This window comes from Canis lupus, chromosome 30 (assembly GCF_011100685.1).
Source record: "Canis lupus familiaris isolate Mischka breed German Shepherd chromosome 30, alternate assembly UU_Cfam_GSD_1.0, whole genome shotgun sequence".
NCBI lineage: Eukaryota > Metazoa > Chordata > Mammalia > Carnivora > Canidae > Canis > Canis lupus.
The window spans coordinates 12,269,638-12,293,710 of NC_049251.1; the positions used below are offsets into that span (position 1 = coordinate 12,269,638).

At 42.5% G+C, this 24,073-nt stretch overlaps 1 protein-coding gene across 4 annotated transcripts in view; it reads left to right on the forward strand.

Moving 5' to 3' along the window:
* The window catches only part of SQOR (sulfide quinone oxidoreductase), a 48,407-nt gene extending 28,867 nt beyond the window's left edge, over window positions 1–19,540 (forward strand). For all 4 annotated transcript variants that reach the window (XM_038580308.1, XM_038580311.1, XM_038580309.1 and 1 more), the window contains exons 4-10: window positions 999–1,052; window positions 3,340–3,534; window positions 5,782–5,991; window positions 11,426–11,609; window positions 17,235–17,302; window positions 17,771–17,949; window positions 19,248–19,540. In XM_038580308.1, the coding sequence (XP_038436236.1) occupies window positions 999–1,052; window positions 3,340–3,534; window positions 5,782–5,991; window positions 11,426–11,609; window positions 17,235–17,302; window positions 17,771–17,949; window positions 19,248–19,305 (948 nt within the window). In that variant the 3' untranslated portion in view covers window positions 19,306–19,540. The remainder of the gene's footprint in view (window positions 1–998; window positions 1,053–3,339; window positions 3,535–5,781; window positions 5,992–11,425; window positions 11,610–17,234; window positions 17,303–17,770; window positions 17,950–19,247) is intronic.
* Window positions 19,541–24,073: the final 4,533 nt, after the last annotated feature.

The window sequence follows — 24,073 nt, forward strand, 5'->3', positions numbered from 1 at the left end:
TGTGCTAAGGAAGCTCCCAGAAGGGGCCTGTGGGGAGGGGAATTGAATTATTAGAAGGCCTCATTGTGGAGGTGGCCTTGAAGCCAAGCCTCCTGGATCTCAGGGCTGGACCTCTGCAGAAACTTGATGCCCTTGGCTTTCCAGCCTGAGCCGAACACTTTCTGGTCTTGGAGTCCTCTCTCTTCAACTGTGACCTGCTCATCTTGCTGCTCTGCTTCTCCTTTTAGTACAAGATTGTGATAATTAATTACAACCCACTACCCCTTTGCTGGACTCCTGACTTTCATTATGATCATTCTCCACCTCCAGTTTTCTAGGCAAGGGCTGTTTCTTTACATCCCTCTTGCTTACACTTTCTGGACTCCCCTTTCTTCTTTCTGATCTTAAACCCACATTCCCTTTGTGATGAATATGGATACTTTGCCCTTGGCAGGACTAATCACAATACCCTTGTTTAAGGAGGGGGACTTTAAGTTCTAAGTAGATCATTAAGTAAGATCAGGTTCATTATATCACATCCTTTTTTTCTATGACCCTCAAAAGAACAGTTTCTCACTTACAATACTACTGGTCCAATCCATATGGCAGGTCACATTTGCTTGGGATTCACACATGACATCATACATGTTAAAGCTGATTGTCTTTTAAGATTAGGAAGGGCTTCTCTCACCCCTCAGCATGAGTAAGTGTTAACAAAAGGACCACACAAATAGTTGTGGCTTCTTTGTATCCCTCTGCACTGTGTAAAAATACAGGAGGGCCTGGCAGGTTATACAATACTGGCGAAGTTCTGAGGCGTGAGAAACAGAAGATGGTGGACTAGTGATGGCAAACGGGAGCATACCTCCCTCCCTGTCCCCTGCCCGTCACCCATGACCTCAAGACATCCACAGTAGAAAATGGAGGCCTGGTGGTGGGACATGGGCCTGGGGCTGAGTTAGCCCTTGGGCTGCCACTTCTGGGATCCTGGTCTAAACTACCATTGTTTTGCTTTGCAGATCTCCTACAAATATCTTATTATTGCTCTTGGGATCCAGCTCGACTATGAGAAGGTACTCTTTTAAACTACTTTTGTGTGACACTGGCCTACTTATGACAAGAGTAAATGCTGCATTTAGTTGCTTTGTATTCCTTTTGACTGACAAGAAGGGGTTCTAAGGGATCCTCTTTTAGTTTTTCTTTACTCAGAAGTCTTTTTATGGTTCTTTAAAAAATTTTTTTAAGATTCTGGTATCGATGATGATATGTTTTAGCTTTAAGGTTTAATCCGAGGTTAGCATGTCCATGTCCTAATGGCGATTCTTGCAAAACAGTAGGCTTTTCTAGATTCCCAAGGAAACTACCTCACTGTGTAGGACTAAGTTGTCTCTTTCTCCCCTCAGCTCCATTGGGTCTCTGCAGCGAGTTGTCAGCCAAAGGGGGCATCCGATCTTTCTTCCTCTGACTCTCCCTGCCTCCCTCTGCTTCAGAGGAAGGGAAGCAACTTGAATTGGATGAGGAGTCATAAACTGCCCTTTGTGACCACTTTCCCTAAAAGGAACTTGGTCACCACTTTATGGCACTTGTTTCCTTAACAACAACCTCTTGTTCAAACTAGAGAAAAGTAATGAAGGAGATAAGAGACCAGCTGTTTGTTTATCTCTCAGAGAGTGCATTTTGCTTGGGAAGTAGGAGGCATGTGAGGAGAACCTGAGGCAGGGACCAGGAGCCTCCCCATCCGGTTTTGTAAGGTTCTAAGTGGGTCTCTCAACCTCATTCTCCTTCAGCTCCCCCATCTGTGTCTAGGAGCCAGCCCTATTTCCCTACCTGCCTCAGAGGCATGAGCAAATAGCCACTGTTAGCATGGGGGGAGATTTCAGAAACCTTAAAATACAAGATGGTTTAGTAATAATGATAATAATAATAATAGTAATTATTGCTGTTGAGACTGCTGATATCACAACTATTTAAAGTTCTCTAGCAGGAGACATGGTCAGTAATCGGAGGAATAGTTTTTTGTTTTTTGTTTTTTTTTTTTTACAGTGAGCATTGTAGAGATCATAGCACTGTTTCCTTGACAGCTGAGCAATGGGTGTTGCATGGTCGCCCTATAGTCTAGGAGAACAGCCTAGGAGGGTTCTGAAGGGCCAGTCCATCTTTTTTTTTTAAGTTTTTATTTATTTATTTGAGAGGGAGGGGGAGAGAGCATGAGCAGGGGGAGTGGCAGGCAGAGGCAGAGGGAGAAGCAGGCTCCTCGTTGAGCAGGGAGCCAGATGTGGGGCTCCATCCCAGGACCCTGGGATCATGACTTGAGCCAAAGGCAGAGGCAGTCACCTGGGCGCCCGAGGACCAGCCCATCTTACTGACTGGTTTTTGATGGTTCTCTGCTTTTGCTGGAAGAACTGGTAGTTGAGTCTCAACTCAATCTATGCCATCTTCACTGCACTCTACGAACCTTCTAACACCAAAGACTAGTGTCCGGTATTCGTACTAGCAGGAATACACTGCCACTTGTGGGGCACTTCCCCTGTAGGTGCCATTTTTCTAAGCACTTTCATATCCTTCTGCCAACAACCCTCCGAAGCAGTTACCTTTCCTCCCATTTTACAGATAATGAACATAAACTCTCAGTGTACGTTAGAACCACCCAGAGAGCCAGGCAGATTTCTGGCCTTGCCCCTGAGCTTCTGAATCAGTAGGTCTGGGTGGCGCCTGAAAAATTGCATTTCTAACAAGTTCCCAGGAAACTGCACTTTGAGACCCACTGGCCGAGAGATATTAGGTAATCTACCCAGGGTCACAACATTTCTAAGTGGAAAAGCTGGGACTTGAGCCAGATCTGTGGGGTTCCCAAGTCCATGTTTTTAATTACCTGCCTTCATGGCCTTTACCAAGAGTTTTATTTGGTACAACCTGATAAAGGGTAGTTTATGTTTGTAATTATTGACAATATGGGTCCTGGTTCTGCTTGTCCTCCTTCTTCCCAGTAAGGCAACTGGGTCTCCAAAAAGAAAGTATGGCTGGCTTTTTGTCCTCACTTTGATGGTGAGAAGAGAGATGTTCAAATCATGGTCTGAAGGCCAGGGAGGTACAGGGGTTCCCGTGGGCTGAGTCCATTCTGCAGTTTGGCAGTTTACTCCAGGCACCACAGCCCTGATTGCAGCAGATCCCTCACCCAAGTGCCTGCTCCGATGGGTGTGAGTACTGTGGCCTAATAACTGGACTGAAATACTTGAGAGGTTACAGAAATGGCAGAGAATGAAGGCTCTCAACAAGAGTTTTTGCACTTTTCTTAGAAAATTTGCCCTTGCAAATTTGCGCTTTTGTTAAAAGATAATTTCTTTGTGTAATTTCTTGCAGATTAAAGGCTTACCTGAAGGTTTTGACCATCCCAAAATAGGGTCCAATTACTCAGTGAAGACAGTAGAGAAAACCTGGAAAGCTCTGCAGGACTTCAAGGAGGGCAATGCCATCTTTACCTTCCCAAATACCCCTGTAAAGTGTGCTGGAGCCCCACAGAAGATCATGTACTTGTCAGAAGCCTATTTCAGGAAGGTATGCTCGCTTCCCAGGGATAGAGACAAGGAGGGCAGATGCTGCTAATCCAGGGATGCCAGAATCCCATTTTATCCATATCAAAATACCTTTTTTATTTTGAAATTTTTATTACGTGTGTACAAAATTATATAATTGGAAGTTTATAAAATAGAAGTCACTATAGCCCAATTACTTTAATATAGCTACTGTTATCAATTTGACGTGTCCTGTTTCCTGCCCCATCCATGTGTTGTGTTGTTTTGATTGAGAGAGAGCATGTGGGGGGAGGGAAGGGCAGGTGGAGAGAGAGGATATTTTGCAGGCTGCACACGGAGTGGAGCCTGATGCCGAGCTCGATCTCACAACCCTGAGATCATGATCTGAGCTGAAATCAAGAGTTGGATGCTTAACCAACTGAGCCCCACCCAGGTGCCCCTGTTTTGTTTTGTTTTTTTAATGGTTACAATCATACTATACAAAAATAGATGTACTACTTGGTATTAAATAGTCTTTGTAACATACTTTTAATGTATACATAGAAATCTGTTGGGGAGATATGTTAGAGATTATTGAAATATTTCCATATCGTTGGACAACTGGTTGTACATTGTTTATTTTTTTATATAACAATATCCTCGATTGTTGCCATGCAAGTTCAAGGTTATGAATATTTTCTGGCTCTTGATAAACATCTTTAAAAATACAGTAGGCAAAATGCCAATTTAAAAAATATATATATTTATTTACCTGACAGGAGATGAGCAAGTGAGAGCACAAGCAGGCAAAGCGGCAGGCAGAGGCAGAGGGAGACGGAGAAGCAGGTTCCCCGAGGAGCAGGGAACCTGACACAGGGCTCTACCCTAGGACCCTGAGGTCACAGCCTGAGCTGAAGCAGACACTTAACCAGCCAAGCCACCCAGGCACCCTGCAAAATGCCAATTCTAAAGGCAAACCAAAAAAAAAAAAAAAAAAAAAAATGTTGACCTAGAACTTCAGAACTTGGTGGAAAGAATATTTGGGTGGGAACACTAGGCACTCATCCCGTGTGTCAGAGTCAATGTCCAGCTCGAGTACACCTGGCGCAAAGCTGCAGGGAAGCTGCTCTCGCCCTCCTGCCCTTGTGTGGGATGTCACATACCGTTTCTCACAGTGTGGTTGGACCTGCAGCAGTGGCAAGATTCAGAGCAGCCTGTGGTTCTGTGAAGGGACAGGGGAGAGGAGGGGCGGAGCAGGTGGGATGGAAGAGCCACCTGAATGCTTGCTTGGAACTCTCCTCAGGAAACCTTTGCTTGAGTTAAGCAAACCTATGCCACCCCCTGTCCCAACCCTGTGGGGAATTAAGGAACAGTTCAAGTCCTTGTTTCTGTTTCTAAGAAATGTCATTCTGGGTCATGAGAATTATTGGATGGCACAGGCTTTTGAGGTTTTTATCCACCTAACTTCATCCAAATAGTGGGATCTGGGGCACCTGCATGTCTCAGTAGGTTAAGTGTCCAACTCATGATTTCAGCTCAGGTCATGGTCTCAGGGTCATGAGATTGAGCCCCTCTTTGAGCTCCTTCAGACTCCACGCTGGGGGTGGAGTCTGCTTGAGGCTCTCTCTCTCTCCTTCTCCTCCTGCCCCCCTACCTTCTAAAGACAAACAAATAGTGTGAACCAGGTGCACAAATCCTAAAAGGAGCTGAACAAAAGAAAAGCCATTTCTTCCCACCTGGAATTTTCTTTGCAAACTCTTTTCTACCAAGTCTTAGATGGCCAAGAGGAAGTTTCTCTTTCTGGCCCTATAAGCAATTAGGCATCTAGGAGAATCCTATCCTCTGAAATCTATGAGCAATATGAGTTGTATGAGCCAATGGGACAGGAACTTTGTTCATTGCTGTTCCCACAGCACCTAGAGCACCACCGGCCAACTCTAGGACCTCCTGAAATATTGATCCAGTGGATGAACAAATAAGAATATGAGGAAACAATTCAGCTTGTCTTTCCCTGAACTTGACCTCCCTCTCTGGCCTTCAGCTGAATGGTACCCTCTTTAACCTCTGACTCAAATGCACACTTAGTTGCTGTGTCATTGACAGAAGATAAGTAGGAGGCAGTGAGTTGATTCACACCTCGCCCCACCAGTGCATAGTGATGGAAAAAGCTGGTGAGCTCTCTTCTGAGGGTTTTAATTCTTGTCTAAGGTTTAAAAAAAAAAAAAAAAAAAAGGTGGCTGAAGCAATGCTTTGATGTGGGCTCTTGCTGTTCTTTCCTTTTTTTTCCCAGACGGGGAAGCGATCCAAGGCCAATATCATTTTCAACACTTCCCTTGGCACAATTTTTGGGGTGAAGAAGTATGCAGCTGCCCTGCAGGAGATCATCCGGGAAAGGAACCTCACTGTTAACTACAAACAAAACCTCATTGAAGTCCGAGCTGATAGACAAGAGGCTGTTTTTGAGAATCTGGACAAACCTGGAGAGACCCAAGTGATTTCAGTGAGTGGCGAGGTGAAGCTGTCAGCTGAACACTGCAGTAGATGCTGTCATCACCATGGCTCCCACCTCCCTGCTTGCATCATTATGCTGGGAGAGGCTGGTTATGATGAGCATATAGGGCCATGGTAGGGGACAAGGTGGATCAAAAGGTGGATGGGGAAGAGAAAGAGGTAAGAGGCAGTGTCCATGCGAGCTGAAGAGTTTATCTACTAGTATCAAGTGAATTTTGATCCTATTTTGTATCTCCATTTTTCTTCCCCCGGGGTCACTCTGAGAAGCCAAAGGTATTTGATGACTTCAGGTCTTGCTTCACGTTCCTGAAGGGCTTCCTTAAATGGAGGATTTGGTGATTGTCTTGATTTACAGAGAAACAGCCCTGCTTGTGGGTTGTTCACAAGTGACAGGGGTGTCTTTCCCCTGGTGGAAGAGGTTGTCTTTAAACTTATCTTTTACCTGTGCACAAAAGGAGACACTTCAGCATTCTTGAAAGGTCTTGCAGAGCCATACCCCAACCTGGAGAAATTGAGCCTCTGTACATGGGCTTGGATTCTGTGTGTCTGGTCCTTCTTCTGTGAAGTGGGAATAATACTTTTGTAGAGGTGTATGAAGATTAAGAACAAGATGTTAAGGCATCTGGAGAAGCACACATGGAAGAATCATTTGTTTATGTCACTCTGGTAAGAGCTGTTAGCAATGAGAAAACAGCTCACAGTGACATTTTATTCATTGAGCAGTTTTAGAGGAATGAAGGGTCCCATAAAAAAATGAATTTTGAAATGAACTAATGACTTACCTTCTCAACATCAAAACTTCACATTTTAAGCTTTTTAGTGCAGGCCTTTTCTAAAATGTATTGCACACGTCTTTCCTTTCTTAAGTGGTGTATCTCAACTATCATTTAAGATGTTACTGATGACTCAAGGTCATAATTTTAAACATTTATTTCTGAATAATCTCAAACTTATAGACATTGCAAAAATAAATACGTTGGATAGCCTTTACCTAGATTCACTTATTATAGAGTTTTACCTTATTGGCTTTATCATTTGATCTCTGTCTCTCTCTCTCCCCACATAGAATAGTATAGAATATAGTAGAATATATTCTCAAAGCATCTAAAGATGAATTATACATCATACATCATAGCCCTTTACCTAAACACTAAGTACTGTAAATCTTAAAGAGATCCTTATTCTCTTACATAAACACAGTACAGTTATCAATTCAGGAAATTTAGCATGGGTACAGTATTTTATTTTATTTTATTTTTATTTTTAAAGATTTATTTATTTATTTATCTATCTATTTATTTATTTATTTATGAGAGAGAGAGAGAGAGAGAGAGTGGCAGAGACACAGGCAGAGGGAGAAGCAGGCTCCATGCAGGGAGCCCCACGCGGGAATCGATCCCGGGACGCCAGGATCGCACCCTGGGCCAAAGGCAAGGGCCAAACCGCTGAGCCACCCAGGGATCCCCAGTATTTTAAACTACCATTTATATTCTAATTTTGTTGATTGACCCAATAGCATTTATGGTGCTCTTTTCCCTTCAGGGCAGAACCCAGTCAACAGGTAGGAATTGCCTGTAATTGTGATGTCTCTTGAGCATCCTTTGATCTGGAACATCTCCACAGCCTGCCTTTGTTGATATTTTTTTGGAATAATATAGCCCCCCACCTCCAGCACTTTATTTTTTAATAGAATGTTCCTCATTTTAGGTTTATGTTTTCTTGTGATCAGTTTCAGGCTATGCATTTTAGGGTGAAATACTATGTAAGCGATGTCATGTCTTTCTAGTATATCACATTTGAGAGCACATGGTCACCTGCCCCTCACTGATGATGTTCCTTTGGATCACCATTCAAGAGATGGCCCAATTTTCTCCACTGTAATGTTACTACTCTTTTTCTCCCTTGCTACTTATAAGAAGTCTATAGGGAGCCACTTGACTAAACAAACACCCTACTCCCTCCTCATTAAGTTTCCCACTGGATTTACCATCCACTGATGATTTTCCTAATCCAGCCTTTACTATGGCAGTTGCAAAATGGTGATTTTCATAATCAAGCATTCTTTCTACTTTAACAGTAGTCTGTTAGTATTCTGTCTACAAAAGCCTTCCCTTCTCTCTTAATTAACTGGTTATTGGTATGAATTCATGAATCCTGTTTTTACCCCCAATGGTTTATAATTCGTTATTGTCTAATTATTTTGGTGCTCACATTGTCCCAGATTTGGTCAGTAGGAATCCTTTCAAGATGGCTCTGCCCTTGGGACGTGTCACCATCATATTTTTGAGCACTTTTTTGGTTTCTGGTGTCACAGAATGTCCCAAGTTCATCTCATATTTGCTTGCCTCAGCTCAGGGTCATAATTTTGAATAGCTTTTGTATAGTTACGCTCCTAGGGCCTAGTGGGGCTAGTTCTCACCTTATAAAATGGTCTCAAACTCCTCTGTGATTTGATTTTTGTGTGTGTCCTTTTTGTACTTTTCCAGTTTTCTTTCCTGGCTGTCAGGTAGTTGTAAGTGGCAGGTCCCTCCAGCTTTAGTTCTTTAAGCTGCTGCTGCCAATTCTTTATTGACTGGAAAATGAGATCGCCACATTTGTTCAATTCTGTGTAAAGTAAAAGTGAATGGGCTACAAGTGAGGGTGCACAGCATACTTTCATGAGGAAAGTGTATGAGCTTGAGTGCATGAACTTAATTTTGTTATTTGGTTTTTTTTTACTTTGGTTCTCAGCTGTACTGTGGATAGTTGAAGTTGTGGATAGGGAATTGGATAAATAAATGGTTCTTCCAAAGGGTTTGTAAAGAAAAAAAAATTTGTGTTCTCTTGAATGATAGGATTTCAGATTTTCTTTCCAGACCCAATTCTACCCTTAAAATATCAATTTCAGGGGTGCCTGGGTGGCTCAGTTGGTTAAGTGTCTGCCTTCTGCTCAGGTCCTGTTCCCTGGGGTCTTGGGATCAAACCCCACATTGAGCTCCCGGCCCAGTGGGGAGTCTGCTTCTCCCTCTCCCTTTGCCTTCCACTTTACCTACTTGTTCTCTTTCTCTCCCTCAGAAAATAAATACAGGGCAGCCCTGGTGCCCCAGCAGTTTGGCGCCCGCCTTTGGCCCAGGGCATGATCCCGGAGACCTGGGATCAAGTCCCACGTCGGGCTCCATGCATGGAGCCTCCTTCTCCCTCTGCCTGTGTCTCTGCCTCTCTCTCTCTCTCTCTCTCTGTGCCTCTCATGAATAAATAAATAAAATCTTAAAAAAATAAATACAATCTTTAAAAAATATATGAATTTCAAAAAAATCTACCAAGAGGTGTTAAAGCAGTGGCTCTCAGCCCTGACTGCACACTGGAATCACCTGGGGAGCTTTTAAATGTTCTGATGTCTGAGTCTAACGCTCACAGATTTTAATTAGTTTGGGGGGGAGGGTGAACCGATCATTGGGAGTTTCAACTTCCTTTGATAATTCTCATATACAAGCAGGATTGAGAACCACCACTGTAAAGAATCTTTTAAAAAGGAAAAGATAAGAAAAAGAAGGCCTATAGCCTAACCCCTGCATTGTTCAACAGTCAACTGTAACTTTTTTTTTTAACTGTAACATTTATTTATAGATAAGCAAATGGAAGGTGAAGGTCCATATAATAACATCTGTTTTTCATTGTAAAAGAACCTGTTTCTTCAAGTGAGAGCTTCTAAGGCGGTCACCTTCAGGTCTCATGTGTCAGAATTGCTAGGAGATTTTGTTAAAGTACAGATTCCTGTGCTTACGCAGACCAGCTGTATTGGAATCTCAGGGTGGTGGGACCCAGGAACCTGCATTTCCCACAAGTCTCCCAAATGCTCCTTACAAACATTAAAGTTTGAAAACCACTATTCTCAATAGATGATGTTAATGAAGGAGAACTAAAGTTATTTATCGTACGTGATTTGTGGGAATAATGAATAAAGGACAAGCTACAGCTAAATGCCTGTCAATTTTCAATAAATCTATAAAGCAGACCTTAGTATATCTTTTGTAGGATGTTAGCTCAAGTAAACCTTCATGTCCTTCTGATGATTATATGGAAATATTTAACTTTCCTTTTTAGCAAAGATCTACGGAATTCACGTGTACTTGTGAAATTTAAGCACATTAATGCCAATAGATAGAGATGACTCTGGTGAGATTTTTACCCTCAGCTAAAAAAATAAGTGGTTCTAGTTAACTATAGAAAAACAGACATAGCCTTAATAATTTGGTGGATGATGGTTGTTGGCCATTTCATACATTATCCTACAGAATTGCTCAGTCTCCACGTTCATGAACAGAGCCAGGCTCAGGGACTTGTGCCTGTAAAGAATCATCCAAGATCACCTTCAGAAGAACACTGGCCATTGACAGCACTGTTTTACCTCAAGGCTACCCATGCTTATAATTGTTTGAGAGTGGAATTAAATACAAGCCACCTCCTTAACTCCTTCCACTGTCAAGGATTGCCAAGCCCTGATTAAGGCATGGTCCTCCTTGCGGAAACCAGGAGCTTTGACTATTTCAAGATTGGGATTGTCGTGAGATGCTGAAGTTTTCACCTTAATGAAATGTTTTGGGACCCTTAAATAAGTTTGAAATTTTGACATGGAGTTTATAAATAAAAAGAATAAAAAGGATAAACTGCAAAAAATTTTGTAAACAAACAAAAAAGAATTACATAAAAAAATTAAATGAACTATCCAAATTGATCAGGGTGGGTTAGTGCAGTGCTGCCAAGGGTAATGTTGCTGTAGGTTTTTCTGGGGAAAAAAGAAAAAAATCCACCTTGTCCCCTATACTGTTCGGTAAACCCTTTACTGAAACAGATTCCTCTCTCCTCCAAAATGCTAGCTAATATTCTCACCACCCTTTCTTTCACATTAAATTGGCATGTCGGTGATTTCCTTTATGTATCGAGAGTCTGCCTATGTTTGGAAATGATGCTCACTCACCGGCTCCGAACACAACCTTCCCAGGTTTCAGGGACTCTGCGCAGAACTTTTTTGCAGAATAAAACCGAGATACCGGACTTTACAAGTAGACAGCTGAGAACCAGGGAGAGAGCAACTGAGAAACACCATTGCCTTGGCTTTAGTAATACTAGCAACATCAGTGGGTTCTTTCAGAATGTTAGTGAGGATCATTGCAGTGTTTCTGATTCTCCCCCACCTCCTGCCCAGAAGGTTTGTGTCCACTCCTTACGGAGAGGCCACCTCAAGCAGAATGGTTAGTTGTTTTATCACCATGCTGCATGGGAGCACTGAAGGGCCGGGAGAGGGCGTGGATCAGTACAAACACAGTGTCCAGGGCGCCACGCAGCTGTAGTACAGTGTATGGGTAAGGGAGATCGGGGCACAGCTAGTGGGGCTGTAGAAATACTGGAAAAAACACAAATTTGGATGCTTTCCTTCTTTGTAGTATGAAATGCTTCATGTGACCCCACCAATGAGCTCACCAGATGTCCTCAAGGCGAGTCCTGTGGCTGACGCTGTGGGTTGGGTGGACGTGGATAAAGAAACTCTTCAACACAAGAAATACCCAAATGTGTTTGGGATTGGGGACTGCACTAACCTTCCCACATCGAAGACCGCTGCTGCTGTAGGTAAGAGAATGAACTATGACTCGTATTCTCCCAGAATGATGTCACCCTGAGGCACCATCATAACAAAAATAAGGCTTGGCACAAGCGGCATTCCATTAATAAGGAAGCTTTTGTGGCCTAAAAATGACGTTAGCCTCCCTGATACAGAAGCCAAGTTGTCTGTGAACTTACTATCATGTAAAGAAGAAAGAGGAGCATGACCTCATCTGCCTTTTTTTTAGGTTCGAGTAGTTGTTTTCAGGGGACAAGGCGTTAGGGAGAAGGTAGCACTTCTCCAGCTCTCTGGAATTCTCTTACTTCTCATACTGGCACTCTCGTATCCGTGGCCTTTTTTGCCTGTGACACTAGGCAGGTTGGCTGTTTTTCTTCTGCTTGAAACACCATAAAGCTGGGGAAGTATTTGTTTCCACAAGAAACACATGCAAGTCAATGAAAGCTTGCAGACCAGAAAATTGTTCTGTTAGGACAAATACAGTGGAGCGTGCCCTGATTGGTACATGATTAAGGCCTTAGCCTGGAAAACTAAATTCTTTACCACCACGTTCTGCACTAGCAGTGATGAGGAGAATTGCCTTTTAGATGCTGTCCTCTACAGACAGGAACTGTCTTCTCCAGATGCTGTAAAACGCAGACAATTCCTGCTGCTGGGGATGAGAGTGTTTTGTGTGAATTGCACACCTGCAGAACGTGTTGTGTTATTTTCTTTTTGTGTGTGTGTGTGTGTGTGTGTGTGTTATTTTCACTATTGCAGCCTAAGAAGGGCTTTCCAGGAGACCCACTGAATGTCTTTTTCATTATTAATAATAATTTCCCCCCAACTTTTTACTTCAAAAATCTCAAACCTGTGAAAAATTTGAAGGAAAGTACAATGAATATTCATATTACCCTTCAGATATTTACCAGTTGTTATCTTTTGTAACATTTGCTTTATTACTCTTTGGACATTTTTTTACTGAGTCATTTAAAAGTGAGTTTTGGGGATCCCTGGGTGGCGCAGCGGTTTGACGCCTGCCTTTGGCCCAGGGCGGGATCCTGGAGTCCCGGGATCGAGTCCCACGTCGGGCTCCCGGCATGGAGCCTGCTTCTCCCTCCTCCTGTATCTCTGCCTCTCTCTTTCTCTCTATGTCTATCATAAATAAGTAAATAAATAAATCTTTAAAAAAAAAGTGAGTTTTTTTTAAGACTATTTATTCACGAGAGAGAGAGAGAGAGGGAGAGGCAGAGACACAGGCAGAGGGAGAAGCAGGCTCCATGCAGGGAGCCCGACGTGGGATTCGATCCCGGGTCTCCAGGATCAGGCCCTGGGCTGAAGGCGGCGCTAAACCACTGAGCCACCCGGGCTGCCCTGAAAGTGAGTTTTGACATAGTAATACTTCACCCTCAGACACTTCGACCTGCATCTCTTAAGAAAAAGGACTTTCTCCTCTATATCCATGAGACGATTATCATGTCCAAGGAATTGAACACTGTATTATCTCATATTAATAGTCTTTTATACAAGCCAGTTTAGATTTCTCTAGTTTTTGTAAAAATGGCCTTTATTATCTTCTCCCCTTAAATCCATGAGCCAGTTAACACTACACTGGATGTCATGTCTCTTTGGCTTCCTTTAATCTAAAACAGGCCTTCTGACATTCGTTTTATGACTTTCACAGCATTGGCATTTTTGAAGAGTTGGTTGTCTTGTAGAACATCCCATAACTTAGAATTGTCTGGTTGCTTTCTTAAAATTAGATTCAGGTGATCCTGAAGGGTAAGACCCTCCACACGTGAGGCTGTGTTCCTCCCACTGCCTCACTTTAGTAGCCTGCCATGTTAGCTTGTCTTGTCCTTGGTGAAGCTGGATTTCTCTGGGTGAAAGGATGCCTGTGGGTTCTCTCCGTTGTAATGATGTCTTTTCTCTTTGTGATTTATAGGTAGACTGTGGGATGGTACTCTACATTTAGGTTTCTCTTAATGTAACCTGCTGAATTTCTGTGTGAAAAATGCCTGTGGATGCATGTGAGGTCCAGATTACCCAGTTTGTGGCTGACTTCAAACATTTCATTCACTGTTCTGAATAGATAATATTAAATATGATTATACAAAAAGTTATAAGTGAGAAATCTAGCTCCTGGCCTTGCTTTGCATTTGCTCTGCTTCTATGTTCCTCCTGACTATGTAGAGAGCATCCTTATTGTTTTTACATCTGTTTTTTTCCAGTCTGTATTCTATTGTATGGTTGCTCAAGAATTTACTTAATGAGTCTACTCTGAATTTATATTTGTGTGGTTTCCAATACATTTGTATTTCTTTTTTTTTTTTAAAGATTTTATTTATTTATTCATGACACACACACACACACACACACACACACACAGAAGCAGAGACACAGGCAGAGGGAGAATCAGGATCCATGCAGGGAGCCCGACGTGGGACTCGATCCCAGGTCTCCAGGATCAGGCCCTGGGCCGAAGGCAGCGCTAAACTGCTGAGCCACCCGGGCTGCCCACATTTGTATTTCTTTTTGTTTTAAAGATTTTATTTATTTATTTGAGAGAGAGAGAGAGAGAGTGAGCTTGTGCAGGAACACACAAGCAGGGGGATGGGCAGAGGCAGAGGGAGAAGCAGGCGCCCCGAGGAGCAGGGAACCCCATGCAGGGCTAGATTCTAGTGATCCCAGTCCTGGGATCATGACCTGAGCCAAAGGTAAATGCTTAACCGAGTGAGCCACCCAGGTGCCCCTCAATCCATTTTTATTTCAAACAGTACTGCAGTGAATTGCTTTTATTGTATTCATGTTAAATGCATATATATGTCATTTCAATAGTGACAAAATAACAGACGTCCCAGTGTTCCCCAAGTGGATCTACATTTCTCATTAGATTCCCTTCCCCAGGTGTTCTGAGTATCCCTAGCAAGGCTTGCACTTGTTTCATAACCCATCCTTGTTTTTACTTGCCACCCAACCAGATGTCTTGCCTCATTCCAGACCACTATGCTGCTGTGAGTGAGACCCCCATCTCGCCACACTGAGTCTAGCTTTCCCATGGCTCATGCCTCTTTCTCTTCCACAAGATTCTCCCTTAATTACCCACACCACAATCAAGACCAGGATGTGAGCTTTAACAAAAGTTAACAGAAGGTTTGGCCATGACAGAAGGGGATTATAATACAGGAAAACCCCACAACTTACATACACTTTCATACACAGCACACCCTTAAACCTGGACAATGTGACTACTTCCTGGGTCCCAACATCTCTGCAGGTGACACCTACTGGCCATTGTTTCTCCTCTTCTGTTGGCCTTGATGCTCTGCTGCAGAGTCCTCCTTGGGTCTTCTCAATAAAGATTCCAAACTCTACATGGCTCTCAAAGGGTAACAAAGTTTTCCAAAATGGAAATAGGATCTTTAGAGATGTCAAAACAATGAGGGCATCCAGTTTTTATATATATATATATATAAATAAATATATATATATAAATATATTATTATATATTTTTATATAAAATATAATTTATATAATATATATTATATATTGTATATATCGCATATATAATTTATATATTGTATATAATTATATATCATATTAATAATTATATTATATCATATATAATATAATAATTATATTACATATAATTATGTTATATATTATATAATAATATAATTAATATTGTATTATTACAATATTAATATAATTATTATAATATAATTATTACAATCATATTAATATTATAATTATTATAGTATTATTATATAATATAATATAAATAATATATATAAAAGAATTTCAAGCAGATTCCCAGCTGAGCATAGAGCCAGACATGGGCTCAATCTCATGACCCTGAGATCATGACCCCAAGATCATGACCTGAGCTGGAGTCAAGAGTTGGATTCTTAACCAATTAAGCCACCCAGGTGCCCCAGCCCATTTATATTTTTAAGCAGAGTTATTTACTCATTTTTTGGAACCTCCTCATTTTGGGAAAAAAATTTATTGCTCTTTCGATTTGGGCATCAGCAAGCTATACTCTGCTGGCCAAATGCAACCTGCTGCTTTTGTACAGCTGGCTAGGAATCATTTCTATTGGTTAACATTTGTAATCAATTTGATGATAGGGACTACTGAGGTTTGGGAAAAGAATTCCATTCTTCTCACTAGTAGGCCTACATTACAAAAAATTATTTTTATATTTTGGATTTCATTAATAAAACTTTGTTTTCTTTCTTGTTACATAATATTTTTTATATTTACCTCTGGGCCCACAAGTGTAAAGTTTTCCTTTATTTTATTATTATTATTATTATTTTTAGAGAAGGAGTGAGGGACAGAGGAAGAGGGAGAGAGAGAATCCTAAACAGACTCCATGCCCAACACAGAGCCAAACGGGAGAAAAGGGAGGCTTCATCTCACGACCCTGAGATCATGACCTGAGCCAAAATCAAGGTTTGGACACTTAACCGACTGAGCCACCCAGGCACCGCGGTAGAATTTTCCTTTGCATAAGAAGTTTGTTGACTCCTGATTTTGGAGATCACAAAACAACGGCTTTAATGAGCATTTTACAGTATAAACATAACCCATCTTTCTTCAAAAGTAAATCTAGTTTTCCACCTGGAGAGACACAAACTGCTTGAATTTTTATTTTTATTTTTTTAAAGATTTCACCTATTTATTCATGAGATACACACAGAGAGAGAGAGAGAGAGAGAGAGAGGCAGAGACACAGGCAGACAGAGAAGCAGGCTCCATGCAGGGAGCCCAATGCAGGACTTGATCCCAAGACTCCCAGGATCACGCCCTGGCCGAAGGCAGGTGCTCAAACGCTGAGCCACCCAGGGGGCAATCCTGATTATTCAAAATTGAACACACAGGGATTAGCTGATATTATTGCTAGTATTTCAGGTGTTAAAAATGCTATTATGTTCATATTTTAAAAGTTCCTCATATATCAGAGATACACACGAAATATTTATGGGTGAATGGTTGTGATGTTTGCTCTGAAAACACTCCAGAAAAAAAAAGTGCCATTTATGATGGGATAGAGTTTGAATGTTTTCATAATAAAAAGAGCAGTCTCTCTAAAAAAAAAAAAAAAAAAAAAAAAAAAAAAAAAAAAAAGAGCAGTCTCCCACTCTTGCCATCTAAAACCAAAAACATCTGTCTACCTGTCTGACTGTATCTGGTCCAGGCTTAGCCAGAGCATTCCAGTACAGAGGAAAGCTAACTGTTTGGCCTAATTGAATATACCTGGGGCGGTTGAGGCTGTCTGAACAAGGACAAAAGGATATCTGAGTAGTCTGGGGGATTCTGGATGCACAGTCCAAGTTGTCAACCACTGACTCCTAGGAGTAGGAGGACTGGGTTTGGGGGAGGGCCATCCTTACCTTCTCGCTCTCTCTCTCTCTCATGTTTGGAGAGAACTGGCTCTTGAGTTTCAAACTTAGAGGCATCTGTGTGGCCCTTTGATGAATTAAGGAACCCCTCCTGGTAGCCAGAACTTCAAGAGGTAAGGTGAGCCATGTTCTAGTTAAAATTTAGAGGGACAGGGAATGGAGGCTTCTTGTTTGCATTTATTTGCAAATTAGTTTTCTTTGAAAACAGGAGTGCTTATCTTTCTGACTTTTCCATTTCTCTTATAGCTGCCCAGTCAGGAATACTTGACAGAACAATTTCTCTGATTATGAAGAATAAAAAACCAACAAAAAAGGTTTGTATGCCTCATAAAAAAGCCCTGTCTCTATCATCTCCTATTCTTCATGAAAGCAGTGTTTTCCCACAATTCTGCCATTTTTTAAAAAAAAGATTTTATTTATTTATTCATGAGAGACAGAGAGAAAGAGAGGCAGATGGCAGACACCTAGACAAAATGAGATGCAGGCTCCATGCAGGGAGCCCGATGTGGGACTTGATCTCGGGACCCCGGCATCACACCCTGGGCTGAAGGCAGGCGCTGAACCTGCTGAGCCACTCAGGTGTCCTCTGCCACTTTCTTAATATGGGCACTTTAATTTTTGTCTTTAGTATATATTTTTGTATAGAATTTGCATTTTTTCCTGTGCAAAAAATTAAAATAGAAAAAATTGCAACTATTTAGAGTAAATAATACATTCTAAGGTATTTATATAATACCATGAAAAAAAGCCACTTTCCAACTTGATCTCGCATGCAAATATAGTATGATGGCTACACCTCGTGTCCACTGGTGACTGGCTACAACCGTGTGATTCTTGCGGAATTCGACTACAATGCTCAGCCGCTGGAAACCTTCCCCTTTGACCAGAGCAGGGAGCGACTTACCATGTACCTCATGAAGGCTGACCTGATGCCTTTCCTGTACTGGAATATGATGCTAAGGTAAGGTCATCACTGAGGGTAGAGACACGTCTCACTGGCGTGTGCCCGGTGGTTATATCAAGGAGGCCTGGGTAGAGGAGAAATCATGACCCAAACCAGAACTGGTGGATGGGATCTGCTTTGTTGTGTAGTTTCTTGTGGATTAGTGATGGCAGCTTATAAAGGATCTGAAGCCTCAACCGTACTTGGTGAGAAAGAGGCTGCTCTGGGTGAGGAAAGGGGGTGATCCTGTATCTGCCAGTCACAGAGGGAGGCAGCCTCTTCATTTTTGGCAGTGACCAAGTCTTCTGTTTCTTGTGCCCTGGCTCGCTCTTGCTGCCCGATTAATAATAAAAATAAAAATAAAAATAAAATAATGATAATAATAATAGTAAATCACTTTCATGTGTCAAGTCCTTTTTCATCTGCCGCCTTTTATTTTTATTGTGTTCCAGGAAAAATAAAACCTAGTGATTAAGAGCATAAGCTTTGGAGTCAGACTTGTGTCTGAGTCCTGCTTCTGCCATTCTCTAGCTGTGTGTCCTAGGGCAAGTTGCTTAAACACTCTATGATCAAGTTTCTTATCTGCAAAATGAAATTAACGTTGCCTCACAGGATGAGGATTAATGAGATGACACATAGAAAGATAGCTACATAGAAGGCATTCAAGAAGTAAATAGAGCAATAAAAAATTAATTGTTCCTCTTTGTCTTTGGCAATTTAACTATCTCCGAACCCTTAGGAGATAGTTAAGTCAGGGTATGTACACTAGTGGCTTTCAACCAGGGGCGATTTTGCCCCCTAGGGGACATTTGGCAATACTGAGAGAGATGTATTTGTCACCACTGGGAACATCTAATGAGCAGAGCCCAGAGATGTTGCGAAACATCCTCAAAGGCACAAGACAGTCCCACAGCAAGGAAATCTATCTGGTCCAAAATGTAGTAGCACTGACCTACCTATACTTAATTTGGGAGCAAATGAGAATACAGAGGATTGCAGTTTGTATGTAGTAGAGGCTTCAGGCCAGTTTGCTGAATTGAGTCCACATGTTCAGAATCCTATAGCAAGTCTTTGTCAAAGCCGGGATCCAACGTAGGTTGTCCCCTGCTGGTCATGGGATCTTTCTACTATTACTACTACTACTACTACTACTACTACTACTACTACTACTACTACTTTCTTCTACTAGACAAGTCTTGCTTTATGTGCTGAGAAGCATGTGCTTTGAGCAACCTGGCTTCCCTTTCAACTTCCTGCTGCTGAAGTCACCCTCATCTTTTCCAGTGCAAATAATCTTCTTCGGTCATTTCTTCCAGGGGTTACTGGGGAGGACCAGCATTTCTGCGCAAGTTGTTCCATCTGGGGATGAGTTAAGGATGGTTTCTGAACCCCAGTCGCAGTTGCTGATTGATCAAGAGCAGCATGAAGAACTTAAAACCTAACCCCGCTCGAAGAATTTACTGCTGGATCATGGTGACCAAATGGCTCCCTTTTCAGTGCTCTGGATAGCCACCATGTGGTCTGCCCAGGATGAGTTTGATTCTTTGGAAATATTCAAATGAAACAGTAGATTTCTATTTTTTAAATAAAAGCTTGCCATTGATTGAGATTCTATGAGACCATTTTTTTTAAAAAGATTTTATTTATTTAAGAGAGAGGGAGAAAGGGAAAGAATGAATAGGGAGAGGGGCAGAGAGAGAGAAGCAGACTCCTTGCCTAGCAGTGAGCCTGAAAAGGCTCCATCTCAGGACCCTGGGATCATCACTTGAGCTGAAGGCAGATGCTTAACCAACTGAGCCACCCAGGGGCCTCTATGAGACAATTTTATCTTGACTAGCGGAATGAAAAGTTATAGCAGTTGGGAGCAGAAGTTGGTGGTGGGAGCTTACCTGTTATCTACTGTAAGTGTTCCAGTGAGCTGGCCTAATTTCACCAGAGCCTGTTTGGATTCACAGAAAAGTCACTCCAGGGAAAATATTGTTTCAAACGATGTGTGTGACAGGCCTGAACACGTGATGCTTAAGACTTCTCTGCAGGGGTATAGTGGCTGCTGCCCCTTGGCTCTGCCACCATGTTTGTGCTGAGGCCACACCTCCTCCAGGCTAATAACTGAGTGCAGGCCCATCACTGGTGGATGCGGCTGGCTCCATGATTTCCCATCAACCTAGCTGAAACGGCCTTAGAACTGGGTCGCCAGAGGTTCTCTTTCCCTGATCCTCCTACCCTCCCCTCTTCCTCTCTCAGGCACCCCTCCTGCATCATGGTCTAAGAGTCCACCCTTCTTCTCCCCTTCCTTCTCCTTTAGACTTTCCAGACATTTCCTCTGCTGAATCTCTTGCAAATCTTACTCTTTTATAGCCCCTGATTTTCAGGGAACTCCTGCACATTGAGGGTAGGGTAAGAGGAATTCTGATGTGTGTGGTGAGCATTTGTTCCATTCAGTCCCAATTTTGGCCAGTAGAATTTTGAATGTGTTTCCATTGGAAATATTGCAGGAAATAGTTCACTTATTTGAAGTTCAGCAGTGGCTTCAAAGTCATTTGTTTCCAATCCATTTATTTGTAGAAACTTCCAGTCTCAGTTCAATCTGGTATTTTAAGGCTTTGTACATTTCATATTTATTTATGAACTCCACAAAGGGAAATGCATAGCGTCTAGGCCATGCCTTAGATTACAGTCGTTCAGGGTTCAAACCTAAACAGTTACCTAGTTTAGGTAACAGTGTAAGCTAGGATTACCAAGTCTCTTTAGTTTCCTGGAGTGACAGTCATCAGCAGATGACTTGAGAAACTGCTCAGGCATTCATTCATTCATTAATTCAACAAATATTCACTGAGCATGTACTACCTGCCAAGCACTATTTTGGCCCAGGAGATACTTTTGTGGTTCATGTGATGGTTTCCTCATCTTTTCCTGGGTTGCCAGGGGGCTGGCTGGCTGAGGCCTTGGTTGGTTGGGAAGTAGACTTTCTTCAGTGGCCCATATTCGGGGAGAGAACAGAGCCCCACTCCAGCCACAGACCCCAGCAATAGGAGTTGGAAGATGTTTTCTGTGGTAACAACACATCTGGCTTGTCTGTAGTATTCCTGTTTAACATCTGTTATCCTGGCATGGCTGTTAATAGTGCCTGTTCGTGGGGGGCACCCACCCCCTCCCAACCCACCCCAGTCCTAGGATGGGAGAGCAGAACCACAAAAGACGCTCCTCACCTCATTTGCAGTCACGGTACTCGGGAAGCAGGCAGTGGTGGGATTATTCTTCCTTCCATTCTGAATCTCTCCCTGAGGTGGCAGCAGCCTGGCTCCTGGCAGCCTGCCCATGCTGGCAGGCATGCAGTCAGGGAGAGCTGGGCGCTATTTGCCTCAAAAACATTCCTCTGCAAGTTCCTGGGGGTCCTGGGAGTAGCCAGCCTTTACTTTCTCCCTGGGTGTGAACAAAAGTGTGGGTAAAGCCGGTTTCTACATTTTTAGGGATGGGCTGGGATTCTGGGGATAGCTGAGGAGGATCCAGGTCAAGTCACGTTGAAATCCCTTACAGGGTGAACCCTTCTGGGTCTGTTTAGGATCACACATTCTGGATAGACCTCCACGCATCGGGAAATTGCTTATAGATTCGCATTATGCTGGGCAGATTTATTGCCAAGGCTGGAGAGAGTGGTAACCACTATGGGCCAGAATTCCAGAAAAGCTTGGCCTTTGAAACCTTATCTCCTTTACCACAAAGGTGGGGTTGGCCAAGGGTGGGACCTTCCCTTGGGGCTGCCTCCGGTTATTGGGAATCTGGCAGCAGAAGAAGGGGTAAGACCAGGATAGAGACGCAGGTGGGTGGTTTCTCCAATGGTAGGGCTGCAGGTTCCACCCTGTGGAGAGCTCTGTCTTACCCAGAGGCCGATGCCTTCAGAATACAGAAGAGACACCAGGCCAGAACTATTGACTTGACAAATCTCTCCTTGGCCCCCTCGTTTTGTCTCTGGACCTTCTTTCCAGGAACCAAAATTCCTTGCCTTGGCATTAGGCCTGGGTGAGCTATGGGTGTAGTAACAGCTAGGGTGGCAACTTAGGGACCACTGGTGTGTAGGGAGGGAAGGGAGACTTAAGTCACAAAGGACAGTATTGATTCTTATTTAGATTTTTTTGGTATTAAAAATATTTTTAGTGTTTTTTCTTATGTCTAACTTTTGTAGAAAATTTAGAGAACGGATAAACAAAAAGAATAAAAACTACTCCAAATCCATCCCCCAGTTATCACAACTCATAACATATTGGTATCTTTTTCTTTTTGAAGATTTTACTTATTTATTCATGACAGACACAGAGAGAGAGGCCGAGGGAGAAGCAGGCTCCACGCAGGGAACCCTATGTGGGACTCGATCCCGGCTCTCCAGGATCACACCTTGGGCCGAAGGCAGACGCTAAACTGCTGAGCCATCCAGGGATCCCTCATATTGGTATCTTTTTCTGTCAACCTAGTACTGTCACATATAAAATTTTTGAAAACAAAAAGAATCACACTGCAAGTACTATTTGTGTTTTATACTTTATATGTTTTGAGGGCCCAGAGGTTGGTTGTAGAGAGGAGTAGATTGGTGAGTAATTAACTACACAAGTAGCACAGATCCTTTGTGATGGCTGAGAAAATTGCTAATTAATTAATGTAATGAATGTATGTTCCATAACTACTTAGGGTATTGGGAAATAGCACTAGATACTTTTTTCACATATCCTACGAACAAAATTATCAAAGACATGGAGTAGTCTTCTTTTTGAGGAAGGTAGCTTTTGTAACCCAACAGTTAAGAGTAGCTTCTCTGATTGTTTTAATGTGCAGGATAACTCCAGTCTGATTTTATTTATTTTATTTTATTTTATTTTTCCCAGTCTGATTTTATTTTTTTAAAGAAGACACAGTGAGCTCCCAAACTTTATTTTTTATTTTATTTTATTTTTTATTTATTTATGATAGTCACACACACAGAGAGAGAGAGGCAGAGACATAGGCAGAGGGAGAAGCAGGCTCCATGCACCGGGAGCCCGATGTGGGATTCGATCCCGGGTCTCCAGGATCGCGCCCTGGGCCAAAGGCAGGCAGGCACCAAACCGCTGCGCCACCCAGGGATCCCCCCAGTCTGATTTTAAAGCAAAGTTCCCAGTTCATGCCCTAAGACCACACCTGGAACTTTCAGGATCATCTCAGGGAAGGAAGGAACAAGAGAAATGCTTTGGATAAGCTGAAGCTTTTTGTTTGTTTTGTTATTTATATATTTTAAGGTTTTATTTATTTAAGAGAGAATGAGAAAGAGAGAGAGAGAGATAGCATTAGTGAGTGAGGGGGGCAGAGGGAGAGGGAGAAGCTGGCTCCCTCCTGAGCAGGGAACCCAATGCAGGGCTCAATTCCAGGACCCCAAGATCATGACCTGAGCTGAAGGCAGACGGTTAACCAACTGACCCACAGGGTGCCCCAAGCTGAAGCTTGTTTAATGGATTAATGAAGACCAGGTCTCTCTAGTTAGGTTAACTGCCAAGTTGCAAGGAGAATCCTTGTCTATACGCAAGAGAAAAATCAAGGTTAATACTTTGCAACAGACAGGTAGAAAGATCACAAAAGACAGTTGAGAAAGATGGATGGTGAAATACTGGACAGTTTTCTTCCTCAATATTGATTTTTAAAATTAACTTTCTTGGAGTAGAGCACACTTTAAAAATCCTAAATTAAGTTATAGCTTTCCATATTTGCATGTAGTACAACTGCTGCGATTGCATCCCTCAGGTACAATTTGGGGCCACCTCTAGGCTAACAGTAGCACAGAAGCTGCAGAAAGGCAGGAACTCTGGTTGCTGCGAGGACACCAGCTGGCTTCAGATCTTCTTGGAGGACAGACAGTCCAACGGAACACAGGACTTGGAACCACAGACCTAGATTTGGGTGCTGGCTCTCCCATTCACTAATGTCTCAGCATTCAACTCAAGCTTCTCAACCACTGCTTTGTCACCTGTAGGGTGGGCAGTAATGCCTACCTCATAGAATTGATGTAAGCACTAAATGAACCAAGGTATAGCTTTTAGCAGTTGGGCCCAGAGACTGAAGCTATTATGTTGTCGTTAACTCTAGTAGTTGAATGAAGCCCTCAGAAATACAACTTCCC